We start from the raw sequence: 16271 nt of genomic DNA, 5'->3' as shown, positions 1-16271 counted from the left end.
TCTCAAGAAACAAACAAGACATAGTTCTAGGCAGAACTGTGTGTGACCAAGGCTTCAAAATATTATGCGTGAAAAACTCTGGGAAAAAAATATTCCCTTATGCAGATTTTTCCTCAACAGGAACTGAAAATTTATTGAGTCTACATATGGCCCACCTGTGCTTTGCAAAAGACATAGGACCAGTTGTGTATGGTATGAGCTGCTGATAGGCACCATCTAAACCACCTGTTGCCATAATTTGTTCAGCCTTATTATATCTGCAATTGTTAAAACAGGTATAGTTACTGAGTGTCCTCTCTCATTTTGGTGTCTGTGGAAGAAAGGCAACTAGAAAAGAATTAAAGCATTCTGTATCACCAGCTTTTCAACACACAAAGGCATTTGAACATTAGTGGCTTGTAAGACTAGAGTTGAGGGCTACTGGTGTTAAACAGTGAAGAGTGTGAAAACTGTTGTTCCGGGGAAGAGTCCTACACCACCTCAGGTAAAATACAGCCAGGGCTCATAGGTGGCTAGAACATGGCATTTCAGGCTGAAGAGTTTGACGTGGTTTAAGCGGTAGCTGACTTTGGAATGTTCTTAGCATGCCTTCAGATAATGTTAACTTTAAATAAACTTGCTGAATACTCATGTAAATTATTTCCATTTGGCTGTCTCATTATTCAATATGCTTTCAAGGAACATGGTGATGAAAGAAGAAAAATACCTCTTTCTAACATAACCATACTGGCAAGAGGATCAACATTATCAGTATTCAAAGAATGTCTTGGCAGGATAAACCTTCATAAAAAGAAGGAGCACTAGCTAATCCAAGTTGTCAAAATAGCAATAGTACTTCAAGGGTTGATCTGCAAAGTGATTCATTATTTATTGCTAATGCAAACAAAACATTCTGAGCAGAAAGAGCAATTGAGTATTTCCTATCTTGGAAATCCACTGATGGAGAGTGCACAATAAACGAACCCTAGGATGACTGATAAAAGGATATCTATTTTCTCACTTACTAAAAAACAACCCCAAGGCAGGAAGAGCATAATGGTTCTTCACAGGCAAGAAATCAGACACTTAATGGTAATATTTTCTGAACAAAAACACATATGAAATGTGGCACAAGACAAAATTCTTGAAATGTCATTCAGAAGTACAAGAAACACACCTTTAAAAAAAACATGCAATGTATTGTGCATCCTAAAAACACACATAGATTCACAGCTCAATAAAAGGCCCGACTTGCCAAAACAAGTTTCTGCTAGAATCGATTAGGCAACCATTTTCTGATGCCTAACCTCAGACACTTCTATGAAAGTGTCAGCCTCATAACATTCTTCCTCGGTAAAGCTAGGGCTATGCTTTGTTCCATTGTCCTTTACTTTCTTATAAAATACAAGACTTTGAAGAATGTTTGGGGTTGTTGGTGTTTTTTTTAAATGTACTGGTTTTGTCATTTATTTTGAAGATTTCTTTGAAATACACTTTTATTTACACTTTTTTCACTTAACTACCCTTTCTATTCTTCCGACCTGTCTTTCCTCATCTCCTTCTGTAATACCTCATCTCTGCTACCTTCTTGCTCTTTTAAGCCTTGGAACCTGATCTTACTCCTGACGTGTATCTTCTTCCATTGCAACAGAAAATATTGGCTCAGACTCAAGAATTTGGGATTCTAGGAACTCCTCTGAATAACTGCACATACAATTTTTTAAACTAATATATAATCTATGAACTACATGAAAAATAAAGCCATTCTAAGAAGTTGATTCTTTCTTTCTCCTTGTACATTTCAAACAGAAATAAAACAGCCACTGCAAAAAAAAAAAAAAAAAAAAAAAAAAAATCACAGACAATACTATTCAGTAGAAAGTATTATTCTAGCACAGATATACTGTAGGAAAAACACCTTCTGATCTGAATTAATAATTTTAATGACAACAATACTTAACATCTGAAGGTAAAAGAACTAAATATTAACGTTCTGTGATATGGTAAAATGGATGCACGTAGATCTGCTGAAAGTTGTTATGCATTGGAATTTCAGAATTTCAAATTTCTTAAAAGGTATGATGCAATAGGTATTTTTTTATTTTACAAGGAATGACAACAGCAGTAGAAACACAGGAATCTGCATTCAAAGTTTTTTAATATTTTCTGACTATTTTAAAGCATTTACACATGCCCAGACACACACTACACTTTCTGTATGATTTCTTAAGCCTTTAATTTTCCCTGCTCAGCAATAGCTACTGAGCGACCTCTTGTGTTGGAACATTTGAGCAGTTTCTTTCTTGGGTTTTTTTTCCTAAATAAATTAAATGAGCATAAGGCTGGCAGTGCAAAATGAAGAGCCCAAAAAATCAGCACCATCTCTGTCATTACAATGAATAATACTGCCTGCAGATAGTAATTGTACTGATTTATTTTACCTACTCACATTGTATATTAAAGAATTTACCTCTGAAGCCAATAGGATAGCTAGTCAAAAAATGTGCAATGGCTACTATCATGGTGCTCTCCACACCATTTTTACAGTAAGTATTGTGAAAAAACCGTGATCAACTTCTTGCACATTATTGCCATTATATTAAAATAAGCAGAGGAAAAAAAGAAAAACAAGAATCACAGAATCATAGAATAGAATCATAGAATCATTTAGGTTGGAAAAGACCTTCAAGATCATCAAGTCCAACCATCACCCATGCGCACTAAACCATGTTATGGAGTACCCCGTCTACGCGCTTTTAAATACCTCCAGGGATGGTGACTCAACCACTTCCCTGGGCAGCCTATTCGATAAAGAAATGTAATAGTCTAATCAAAGGGGATGAAATCAAAATAGCATAAAAAAAGTCATTTGCAACTTGTGAGAGAGGGCAAAACAAACACCAATAAAAGACAAAATTAGTTTTATTAACCGACATTTAAGACCAATAATATGAACCACTGCTAGATATGTCAAGGAGCTTAACACAATCTAAGTACACGCCCCTGAGATCTCTGGTTCCAAACTTTCTGTAGTCCCAATGAAGCAAGACTGAAAGTAGCTACACTTTCTCAGCTTAGGAATACTAATTCTGTAGCCACAAGGCTGGGTTTTGTTTTTCACAGTATCTACGCTTTGATATTTAGAAATACATACATAAATATAATCAGAGCATATTGTACAACTCCAGAAAGTGATGGGCAGTCTGTTGTCATTTCAAGACAAGCACGGTGTCATTCATCATTCCCACTGAAAAGGAACCGAAGTGTGAGTGATTGATTGATAGAGTAACTGATCAAAATTGCTCAATGAAGAGGCCAAATAGCAAGATCAACACACAAAATTATTTTAGAACAGAAAAAGAATTGCTGTGGGATCTGGCCACGAGATGTCACTCTCTACTTTGTGGCAACTTGGAAATTCATTAGCGTAACTTTCCTCTCAGAGGTGTCAAAAGCAGCCAATAAAATTAGCTATATTAAATTGGGGTCAGGTAAAGGAGAACTGCTCAGCGTGTCATTTCTGCAGCTGTGTGTATAATTTCTGTATCTGTGCTGCAGAATTACTGTTCAGTATGCTGTGAAGTCAAAGTAGCCTCCAAGCAGCCTCTGAATTTGCTCCCCAAGTCTAAACAAAGAACAACTAGCTCAATTACAAGCCTGTTGTTATACTGTTACTCTTACACCAACGTGGCAAATTGTTTTGCATTTTTTTTGCCTTTTTAAATAAAACCATCATTATGTATTGAGCTCTTAGGACTCGGCATACAGCAAGCTACCTGTATGGGCTATAGTGTCTATCTGGATAAATAGCCTAACCAAGTAAGTTTTGAGAGTTTTTTTCAGTTGGCTTAGGTTAACACTTGATTAAGCCCCATGGTCTAGTAAGGTCTCACTTCTCTGTTCTGCAGACCACCAACATCTTTACTAACCACTAGCATGTAAAAACATTCTTATACCACCAGCATGTAAAATATTTTTTATACTTCATATATCTAACCAAGGCATCTCTTGCAGCAGACCAAAAGATCCAAGCCTGAGTTTTAGAAGTTTAGGATCAAAATCTGTAACCATCATAAAATACACACCTATGAAGGGAAGAAAGAAGAAAAACAAACCTGTGATGAAAGAAAATTCCTAGGAATGAAAGGTTTTCTGTGAGTATTAGATGAACAGCATAAGGATCAGTTTCTGATAAATTTAAGATAGCTGATAGAGAAAAACTCTGTTACCTTATTATGTGTTAAGGTTATCCTCAGGTCTGGTTTTATGATACCATATGCTGTCAGTAGATCTTGAACTTTTTTCAGTTCTTCTTTACATTTTCTATTTGTTGAGTAAAACTGCTTTCTTACAGGAAGATTCTTAAACAACTTTAGGACTGTTACTGTAGTACCTGCAAGCAAGTGACAAAAAATAAGTAGAAATTACACTGAAAGCACACCACTGACTGGATACTGAGGAAACTTCATTTTTACTTGAAGACACCTGTCTATATGATACTGCATACAGAATAAACCATAGTAACCCTAAATTAGATATTAGCATGAGAAGAAATATACCAAATTAGCAGTCATCCTTCCCCAAAAAGTACCCATAGAGCTGCAATTCCTCTCCTTTAGAGTTACGATTGCAGCATTAAGCTTTCTTTGGTACACACTGACAATAGCGAGAATCAGCACTAAATAAAGCTGAAGACTCTTTCAGTGCATATTAAGTTAACTTTCACTAGTAAAATGATTAACAGACTAGAATCTAATCGGACATATCTGGAGGCAAAGGAACACTGTGCTCCATTAAGGCCCTTCACAAGCATTTGCTTCAGGGTAGTATCTGAAGAGCCAGATACCTTTGTTCAAGGCAAAGTACACAGTAAGAGGATGAATATTCATCAACCAACACAATCACATAAATTCCTAGCCTGTAAGGATGTTGAAAAATTTTAAATATGTCACAGAATTCAGTCAATCATTCAACAATTTTGACAAAAGACAAGACAACGCAACCCACAGGCTTTCTGGCTATATAAAATATTACAGTCTAAATCTTAAAAAGAGTCCCTGGTTAAAATTAGCTAAAATTAGAGTTCTCGGCTTCAGCTCTTTCTTCAGTATCTGCCCACTGACTAGCCCTCAGCAGCTTCTTTTGGTTTAATGGCTCCCTGCAGACAGTTAGCACTGAGGAGGACGGGAGCTGGGTCGGCAGCCAGCTCCCCGTTGCTGTATGAGCACTGCAGCCAGCTGGGGGGCAGCTCATGGGAACAATATTGACAAGCAGCCACTGCAGCTCAGCTGGGAAAAGCTGAGCTTTATGGAAAAGCTGCAACTGCTTCTTCAGGAGCTCTCCATTGCCACAAGAAAGGAGCACCCCTCTTCTGGGAATACACACCGGCTGGAGTGTGAATGCAAGGACACAGTGTGGTCTTAACGGTCCTCCTTGCTGAGCAACAATTAGCTGAGCAGAGCACAAAGTAAAGCAGATGCCACCCCAAACCTACACCACATCTGAACCACCAAGGCTGCCTCTGAAATGAGGGCAACCTTTTATCTTTCACACAAACACACAGAAGGATTTCTAGCAACACACCCTTCCTGCAGGTTAGAAAGAACTGTGACTTTACCTGGTCCTATAGCCATGCTGCTTCCAACAACTCCTTCATATAGCAGCAGGGCAACTCTTACTCCTTTAAGCAAGGATTTTGCTGTGTACAGAAACATTATTTTGGTCCTGAACAAATCCTTCATATACTTATATAGTAAGTCTGCCTGGACCTGGAGCACTGAATTTTTATAGCTTTTATTTCCACTGTCAGCTTGAAGAAGCGAGTCAGAGAAGGAGAAACTAGTTTATAATTACTATCTAAAGCAACTTCCAAGACATATTATTTCTTACGATAATAACACATTCTCAGTTAACAGACATAAGGCAAGAAATGTTTATAGCTGCAAAGATTTCATACTCAGCCTTCAAGTACAGAACAGGTATTTCAACATCAAATAGACCCTCAGAGAAACATAAAATACTTCTGTCACAGCGCAACACCAGAACAATGATATCCTACCTTGCCCAAGATGGGAAGGCTTTTTAGAAGTTATATGCCCATTGCTATCCAAAGCATACTGAGTGCTGAAATCATCATCAGCTGTCTTTGTTGTGATCAAAACCTGAAAAGAGTGATTTAAAAAACTTATGTTAATCAAGGATTCACAAAGTTCAGAATGAGCTTAGATAAGCTTTGCTACCACTCCTACCATTACATTATTTTAATCACCACAATTACATCTAACTTTTTTCTACAGGTGTTTCTTACAGAAACACTCTGCATTATTACTCATTTTTCTATCCATTTAACTAAAAGCCATGCATTTTTATCACACTAATACACAAAGCATAGCAATCCCTACTACCTACAACACACACTCCTCTCTTCTATTCTAACACAGGTTAAACAAACAACTACATCAATTGATAATTTTGCATTTTCATCCTTTATGAGAGAAGGTGTACTATGACAACTTCTTAAATTCATGTGAGATTCCACAAACATAATAACTACTGTCAAACAAACAGTACCTTTCCACACCCAAACATATCTAGCAATCAGTAGTAGCATGTTTTGTAAGGTATTATGGTAATACACAGATCAGCTTTAGCAAGACCAGTCATAAACCAGAAGTTCAATAAAACTACAGTTCCTTAAGTTCAGGTATCAACATTTTGAACAATAGAGCCACTGCACTTTAACCGCCTAAAAGACACAAAGGTTATCGCACATACAGAGCTTCAGGATATTTTGGTTTATTTTAGTATCTCATATGAAACATTTAGAGTTCAGCCATGCCTCTGGAGAGAAAAAACCAGTAATTGATTAATTGGAAACAGCAATATTAAAGACATACTTAAGTCTTTAAGTGAAGTACCTCTTAACTGAAACTTCAGGGGGCACTTTGGGTAGGCAGAATGCAATCAATGCCAGGAGTGTTTAATTAACATAATTACTGATTCAATGATTAAAGTAATACCTATTAAAGTACTTAATACACTCAGGCCACCTCCCATCTCTTATGAAATGTACCACAGAGCTGATTAAAAGCTCAGAACAGATGGCATCCTGCTCTGACGACTCATTAGAAGGAACCAATGATTGAGGTCTGTCATCATCTGTCAAAACACCAACACTTTTGAAAGCATCTTTGGAAATCTCCATCCAAACATACAACCCACTCCTGCTTAGTGCAATGTGAATGTAGCCCAAGGTAGCAAGGAGTCAAACTCTAACATCTCTCCTGGCTTTGAGAGTTGACTGTTCTAATCAGACACAGGTATCAGCATCTTCTCGCAGGATCTAATCCTTGGCAGACTTAGAAAGAAGAATGCAAAAGTTGACCTTGGTGCAGCACGAATACAGAAAGGCAGAGCACAATGGAACAGATAGATGCTGTGCCTTTCCTTAACAGCCTGAACACTTCTCAAATGGTTCTGAACAAACTTACTTTCAGTCAACAAGTTAAATCCTAAATATCAGTACGCTGTCAGTCCTCTTAACACAAACATATGGATCAGACTTGAATAGGCCAGGGAGCAGGTTCCTGTTTATTCATATGGACAACAAAGTTTGTTTTGCAGTCATATACATGTCAAGGAGCAATATGGAGCCCAGCAAGATCCCATGACTGCTGATCACCTAGATAACATCAGGACAGAAATCATTACTGGAATGGTAGCTATGTGGGCCATCAGTTCCCTCAAATTATTTCTTGTGGCTACTATCTGCTGTTCCTCATTTTGATTTACCCTAATTCAAGTAGCAAACTCAGCCATACTCTTTGACATTATATTTGCTGACAATACTAAAGAGAATAAGCCAGTGTTCTAAGAAATCACATATCCATACCCTGATACAAAAGAAAAGGAAACACTAAGCAAACTCTGACCTATTCTGACTGAGGAAAATAAATAGAGCACTGCTGTGACCAGTATGACAGAAAGGCAGGACTGACACTAACAAATCCATACTGCTTCCTGACCGTATGACATGACTTCTGGGGAGCAGGGGGAAAGGCAGTATACACAAGCCAAACTATTTGGAAGACATATCCCTGCCCGGCTGCTGGAACAATTTGAAGTCTTTGCACTGATATTTTAATAAAACTTTCAGAAACACACACACAAAAAAATCACAACACAAAAGACTAGACACACTTACAGCAACTGCTCACCTCTGATATGCAGCAAATAGATCCCAAAGCTTCCCCACGGAAACCGTATGTTGTCAACCTTTCAAGGTCCTCGGAGGAGCTTATTTTTGAGGTGTAGTGTTTAATTGCCATAACTGCAACATCAGCTACCTTGATTCCATTGCCATTGTCCCTTACTTCTATTTTGTTAAACCCATAATTCTCCTAAAAAAAAGAATAAAACATAATGGAACACTAAAACAACCAAATGAATTAAGACTCAAGTTTGAAGCAGCTAAGGTTACAGCTTCTAGCCACCCAGATAGAAGTGGGAGTTTTGCTTATCTGGAGAAACTGAGCAACCATTTAATGTCTCTGTTTAAAAAAAAATAAAAAAATACAACATGTTGGTATAGTAGTGATGGTTTCTCTAATTAAATAATGTAATTCATACCCTGTGGTTTGGAAACAGCATGTTAATATAAATGCAGTAAAATTAAAACAGGAATTAAGTAAATTTTTTTTAAACTATGATGAAATTTGCAAAACCTAAGCTCAGAAAGAGATCTATAGCTGGAAAGCTAAAGACTTTTTAACCTCTTTTTACCTCCCTTACCTATTTGGTATAAATTTTTTTGAAATCACCACAAATCCAGCCCTGCATCCATTAAAGTCAGTGGGCCCTCACTTAGAATTGTTTTCAATTTCAGTCTTGATTTATGTGATTTCACTACTTCAGTAGTTTTCCAGTCTCTATATTGTGTCTCAATATACAGATGCTGAAATTCTAATGGGGGCAAGGCATGAATGTAGACAGAAATAAGAAAGCTTGTTTAGAGGTACAATATTTGACAGAAAGAACTAAAGGTTCCTAGAGACTCTTTTAAAAACAGCTTTCAAGGAAACAAAGTTCAATCTTTGTGATTTACCTTTACATACATGCAACACAATTTTACAGAATTCCAATTTAAATATGTAATTTCAATAAGCACCAGTATAAATAGGGTAAAACTCTGAAAATCCAGATAATTAGTTGAGCTAAATGAAAGATGGAATTCAGGTTCTATAACATCTCAACCAGTTGCAGCAAACAAATGCTTCCTTCCAGCTACATTATAATCTGCACGTGTAAATTGCACCCAAAAGAATCACAAGCCAGGAGGAGAAAGTAATTAGAGCTGCAGGATCACTAACTAAACTTCTTTTACAGAAGCATGCCTGGCTCTTTGAAAAGATTATGATATAACATACAGAAAAATGTGCTATAGTGTGTAATACATGTAGGCAACCTTAAAACTGCTTTTGCTTAGAATGAACATATTGCATGAATGGCTACCACCACGGATGCTGTACCAAGTATGTGATGGTTGCTCTCAGAAAACTGACTGATTAAACAGAACTAATTTTATTGTTCCATCTGGGCATATACTGAAAATAGTTACAAAAAAATATAATGTACTCCCAAGGTTATTTCTTGAAGTAAAAAATTATGCAATTAAAACCAAATGGAATGTATCTAAAGATAATACCTGTATTCACACATAATCTGCATTAGGAAACACCAAAAGCCTCTGAGGTGGGCACAGAACTTATTTAACTGATACACAACAGAAACGTGGATACATTTCACTTTCCGTATTAGTGAATGGTGCTAAAGCTATCTTTGGGTGAAAAACAATGCTTTCGCTAATATTTGAGTCAACCTCCTACTGGGGAGCAGAACAGAACCTAAGCAATACACTTCAACTGAACATAAAAACACATAAGGAGATATAAATGGGAAACCTTCTACCCCACTGCCGTATGCACTAACAAAGGGTGTGAGCATTTTCCAATGAACACCTATTTTCTATTCTAATTTTTACTTCCAGACCACTTAACTGCTTAGGAAAAGTAAGATTTATCTACTTCACCTTCCATCAAAATGTTACATGAATGATTCTCTATTTCTTTTCTAATATTATTCATTTTCACTTGCACACGTTTTACTTAAAATATTACAGTGCTTAAACTTTGTATTCTGTAACACCTTCCACCATGCTACATGACCTAAATACTACTGAGGTTGTCATCTCATGAGAAGTTAAGTTGCTCTACCAGATCACTGATGCCAAACCATATGGTTCAACTCCCTTCTCTTTCACTAATGACTGCATGGTCACATCTTTGTTTCAGCTACAGCTCTGTTACTCATAAAAACTCTAAGGTCAATTCAGCTTATTAAACTGGCACAAATAATCCACTTTGATTGCCGGGTTACTTTTCTTTTGCATTAGCAAGACGAACAGATCATGAGAGACAGAAATGTCTAACAATGCTGTGCAGATGATATAGGACTTTGCTTCCCAGGAGATGAGATGAAGCAGGTGTACAGCGGAACCTCACCTTGAGCTAGACTTGCTACGAGAAGGTTCTAAGGATTAAAGCTCCCACTTCATGCATTGGAAAAAAGTTATAGAAATGAGTGTCTGCCTTTTACAACAGCCATTTCATATAATAGTAGCAAACCTGTAGCTAAAATTCATCCTTCCTGAACCCCAACTTTGCTCCAACTACTAACACAGGCTGTTGCTCATCTTCTCTGTTAATTAAAATATGCATGTCTCAGTCAGACTGTGCAGATTATTCTCATAAATTCCTGTTGTTAGAGATCAGCCAGGGAAACTGACAGACTGATGCCCACGGAGTCTCTTTATCCATATACAAGCAATTATATTGCTGCATCAATGGTTTTTAGTATTCTTTTAACCTGAAGGCAGGACATCATGTCAAGAATAAAACCATCATTCTACAGATGCTTAACGCACAGCCATGCCACAGAGGCAGTTGACCCTGCTGTTAACAAGGCAAGCTCTAGCATGTTTACATTTCTAAAAGCAATAAAGCTGAGGTTCAAATTAATAAAAGGATACCACTCAACACCTTATAGAAAGGCCACAGTTCAGTTTCTAATCAAATTACTTGCTTTTAATTGTAATTAAAGTAATATCACATTATCTAAAACTACAATATAAGCTGATGTTTTCCCCAGTGCTGTGTAAGAGCTAGGTGATACACAGTGCAAAGATGCTCAGCAACATCACCTATTGGACTTTGGTCAACCAAGAAGTTAACAAGAACATAACACTAGTCAAACCTTCCCACTACAACTGACCACTGCCATGGTTTCTACCCGAGAACCATTCCACCTGCAGGTTAACTCCTATCTGTCTCCAAAAAAGTCATTCCTGTCTTTGTTCAGGCAAGCTGAGTAACAAGTCTGAATGAATCAGCTAGCCTTCCTAATCCATCTGAAAAAGATTAAAACAGCAAATCTCATTTACTCACTGACTACCTGTGTAAAGCCAGGTTGGTTTGTTTGTTTGAGAAATACAGTGATTTGGATTGGGCTGAACTGACAAAGAATGTAACAGCAGTGCAGATGACTCATGCACTGGAAATGGTTGAAAATGCTCTTTTAAATTGATTTTGGACCCCTCACTACGGAAACAGCTGGTTATTGCACTGTGAAACCCATGCTGATTAGAGGGCTTTCTCCTCTGGCTATCTGCATGGCTATACATTGGCACTCCAGTAAAAGAGACAAGGTTTGTTCTAACAATTTTTGAATGCTCCAAAACCTTCTGTTGATTTCTTGCAGTTCTTGATCGACTCACAGGATCTGATTCTGATACCCTTACCCCCAGAACTATGTGCACACTACTCACTTTGGAGTTACTCATGAAGCAAGATACTATGCAGTCTAAATATTGAGAAGACAGAGATCATCACAGACCATTGTGAAGACAGAGTATCTCCAGCTCACTTAGGGCAAATAACAAATAAGCATGTTCCTTGGAATCTGCAGGAAACCATACTCAGATGGAAAACACTTGAGACTCATTCAGAAGATAGCAGTGACATGGACAAAGACACAAGCAGGAATTGAATTGCCCACCTAATTAAAAGCATTTGTCTAAGACTTAATTCAAGAATAGCTTATACATTCACTGTTATTTTCAGGAAAGGAAACTGGATGCAATTCTCGATACATCCATTTATACAGACTATAACAACTCACATTCTTACTAAGTAGGAGATACTGCTACTATGCAGCTGTTGACAAAATACTGTAAAACAAGAAATGCTCATGGCAGCAAGAGAAGCTGATCAGTTAGCCATTTTACCCAATTTGGGGAAAAAAAGCACAGGTTCTTTATTATAAGAAATATTTTCTATTTTCAGAAAGTATCCTTGAGTCATATGCCAACTTTTTTTTTAATATCTTAAAAAAATAAAATGTTAGAAGTAGCCAGAGCTCACCGTGCTAATTAGGGACCACGTGGTAATGTATATTACAAAAACATCTAGCATGGCCATTGACCTTTTCCATCGTTTCCATCTTCACCTTCCTGACAGTATTTTGTAATAAGCATTAAATATGCCAGTCTAGCAGTGAAACTGAAGTCCAACACCTTTTAAAACAAGCTATTATTCAGAAAAAGTAATTTGTAAGTAGGAAAAGAAATATTAAAAAAGTTGACAGTTTTCCCCAGGATACACTCAGAAGCACAAATATGCCCTACTGTTTCAGTGGGGCCTCAAAAACGTTAATGGAAACTGATTTTGGACCATTTTTATTTGAAGTTAAAATATATATCTACAAATACTACTAATACCCTTCCATTCCCGAAACCATAACAGCCTAAAAAATACATTTGCAGTGGAACCACTTTCCTTGCATCTTATTTTACATCCAATTCTTTTTAAGAGAAAGAAAGAGAACTTACCAGTTTAATATCAATATTTGTGGCATTGGCATCCAAGGAATTTTCTATCAGCTCCTTCACCACGCTGACAACTGATGTAATCACCTGAGAACTTGAAAGGAGGCGAATAATCTCTGCTGACAGCTGTTTCATAGTGCAATAAGATTCAGAGAAACTGCATAGAAAGATAACAGAAAAAGAATATGAAAGACACATTACAAATACACATTTCTAAGTAACTGTTTCATAGCAACTTTTAAAGTAGGCGAAACATAACACTACGGCTGACGAGTAAAACTTCAAGATACAGAAGGACCCCGCTTCCTCTGCAGTCAGTGGGCGTTTGACTTGTGGAAGAAACAGAACACAGGTCTAGACTAGAAAACACTAATTTGAGTAGATTAAATTTCTAATAAAAAACTTCAAGAATTCAGAGATATAGTGAGCATAACAGTGTATTATCTCACACTTATATCATCATCTCCTCTAAATTACTATAACATGTGGTTGTGATCTTGCAATGACAACAGAGTAGACGGACCAGATGGTAATGCAGAGTGCTAGTCAGAAATGTCTTCAGCTAGGATATTTACCCAGCATCAAGTCTAATTCCAGCACTCATGCAAAAAAAAAAACAACAAAAAAAACCACCCGACATTTTGGTTTTTTTGTGTTTGGTTTTTGTTTTGTTGTCTTGGGTTTTTTTGTTTGGTTGGTTTTGATTTTGTTTGTTTGTTTGGGGGGTTTTTGTTGTTTTTTTTTTTAACAAACTCCTCACATCATTTTTCCCTGCCTACATTTAAAATTTCTGAGCTCAGCACTGCTGCGTTGTGTGTATGATTCATCAAAGAAATACAACTGGAAGGTAACCGTTTTGGAGATGGGAAAGAAGTAGGGAGGAAGCACAGTGGTACTGAGGCAGAAGTCATATTCAATGCCAACGTGATCTACTGGCAGTAATGAAAAACAAAACAAACCCCAAAAACTTCTGAATTACAACCCTGTCTTTCTGATCTGACTTACTGTGTGCCCTCAGGCAGCTCAGTTTATTTCTGTGTCTCTGTATCTTCCACTTGAAAATGGAGATGCCTCATACTATAAACCAATGGAGATTTTGTTTTTAATCACTGAAAGACTTAAAAAGGGTTATAAAATTCCTGCTTCATTATAGAGACAGTCTACTATGAAGAGACTGTAAGTGGATCTGTAAATTTTTGCATGCCTTTCTGTTTAAGTACCCAAGTACTGTAGACATAATTAACCAATCTCCAGGAAAAATCTGTCAATCCTTGTAGCCAGACGCAAAGAACTCAACAACAGTTTTTCATGCATATGAGAAAGGCAGGAAAAAGAGCATTCCTAGACAGCTCTTTGCACCTCAAGAATGGTTCAAGGCTTGGGTTTCTTCTCTCCACAGTGGCAGTCTTTACTGGGTTATGTTACGTAATGTTATTTACATTGAAAGACAAACAATCCCGGCAGTCCTGCCTTCCCCATTGATTCAGTCCAAGCTATCTGCTGGAGAACACAGATCACACACTCAGCATCCGTCCCAAGGATATGAGCACATGTGGAGGAATGGAGCAAACCCAGACTTCCTCCTGACGAGAGTCAGGACACAGCAAGGGACTATGGCCAGCACCCCAGGGCAACACTATCCTGCAGGGTATATGCATTTGATACAACAACTACAGGACACTTCTCTGCCGTGATATCCTTCTAAAGACTGCCAGTCTTTAAACATAAAAGACAAAGAAAAAACATGGTTACTTGGGAAAAAAAGAAAAAGGTACAGTGTTTTGAAGAGAAAGCAGCATTAATTCTAAGAACAGCAACAAAGAAGTTTTCTCTTTATACTTGTTGTTTACTCCCAAAGGGAGTTTGCCTTTCAGATGTGATAAAAAGATCTGACAAATCAGTTTTCCACCAAACAAACTGGAAAAGAAGAGGAACACGGGAAGACATGTATTGTTGAAGACAAACCAATATTAATCATGTACACGCATTCGGGAAGGCAAGTTTCCTCACGCGTTATACAGGACTCCCATGTCAAGTGCTTCATGATTTACTAATGACAAGTGCCAGATCAGAGCTGAGTATCTTCATCAAAAGACACTAATTTTAGAGACAAGGGAGGGTCTTAAATCAGAAACGTTGCAGAACCCAAAGACAAATCTTCTATGAGGTGTGACTGATGCAGGCGGTTTGGGAGATGAACTAGCTCCCGGTGGGCCCTCCCTTTCCCTGGACCCAAACCAGCCCACGCAGGACCACCGGCTGCTCGCTGGATAGCAGAGGGAGGACGCACATGGCCATACAGCCATGCTGGCCACATCTCGGGGGCACCTGCTAGGAGGGAGGGACCTCTAGTACTTGCTACCTATGGAAATGCATCCAGCCCCTGATTACTTTTAGCTAAAGATAGCTCAAGCCACATTGCTACTATAACTCCTCACAGACCAGACATATTACAGTCCGTGCTCTGTGGGAAGGCACAGTATTTTCTGTGTTTGAGCACCATCACCGATGCAATCCTTAGACCCCTCTGAATGAAGTCAGACACCCCAGTGACGGGGGCCCTCTGAACAGCTGTAACACTGCATGCCATCAGGTAAACTGCGAACAAAAGCTCCTTAAACTTCATAGTTGCGGCCTCGCAGATTTCTGGAGCAGCACCCAAACCCCACTTCAACAGCCACCTTTCTCAGGAGTCCACCAGCACACGTACTCAGGTAATAATTCAGTTTACAAGAAGAAAACAAAAAAAAAAAAAAAGGGGGGGGGGGGTGAGGGGGGGAAGCTACAGATAGAACCTGCGGACGGCCACCCTTGAGCTTCCCTAAACCCGCATGAACAGCCCCCAGTCCCCGGTTCAGCTTTTTGTCAAGAAAAGCTGGGGGTGCCGCGCCACCAGCAGCGTCGCCGCGCCCCTCGGCCAGGCGAGGGGAGAGCAGCAGCAGCAGCAGCAGCAGCAGCAGCAGCAGCAGCAGCAGCCGCCGCCGCGAGGGACGCGCGGCTCCCGGCCCGGCCAGCGGGCCTCGCTCCTCAGCAGGACCTGGCCCCGCACAGGGGGATGCCGCGCCGGCCCAGGCCCAGGCCCAGGCCCGGGCTCGGGCCTACCGCGCAGCCCGGGGCGGCAGCGATTCCCGCCGCGGTGCCGCCAGCTGCCCGGGGGAAGCGGCGTCCCCTCCCCGGCGGGGGCCTCCGTGGAGGCGGCGGCGCCTCCCGCAGCAGGCGGGAGGCAGGCGGGCAGCTGCCCCGCGCCGCCCCTGGCCCCTCCACCCTTCCCGGGCGCCCGCCCCCCGCAGGGCCCCGGGGCTGCGCTACCTGCGTGTCCGCGGCGCTGGCGCTGCCAGGCCCCCGCCGCTGC

General features: G+C 39.4%; 1 protein-coding gene across 2 annotated transcripts in view; it reads right to left on the bottom strand.

Moving 5' to 3' along the window:
• PMS1 (PMS1 homolog 1, mismatch repair system component) overlaps window positions 1-16258 on the bottom strand; it is a 47907-nt gene extending 31649 nt beyond the window's left edge. For both annotated transcript variants that reach the window (XM_049801187.1, XM_049801196.1), the window contains exons 1-5: window positions 16229-16258; window positions 12923-13076; window positions 8196-8378; window positions 6038-6140; window positions 4209-4372 (exon numbers count right to left, since the gene is read on the bottom strand). In XM_049801187.1, the coding sequence (XP_049657144.1) occupies window positions 4209-4372; window positions 6038-6140; window positions 8196-8378; window positions 12923-13054 (582 nt within the window). In that variant the 5' untranslated portion in view covers window positions 13055-13076; window positions 16229-16258. The remainder of the gene's footprint in view (window positions 1-4208; window positions 4373-6037; window positions 6141-8195; window positions 8379-12922; window positions 13077-16228) is intronic.
• Window positions 16259-16271: the final 13 nt, after the last annotated feature.

The sequence above is a fragment of the Accipiter gentilis genome, chromosome 1 (assembly GCF_929443795.1).
Source record: "Accipiter gentilis chromosome 1, bAccGen1.1, whole genome shotgun sequence".
Classification (NCBI taxonomy): Eukaryota; Metazoa; Chordata; class Aves; order Accipitriformes; family Accipitridae; genus Astur; species Astur gentilis.
This window is presented reverse-complemented; position numbering and strand designations above follow the sequence as displayed.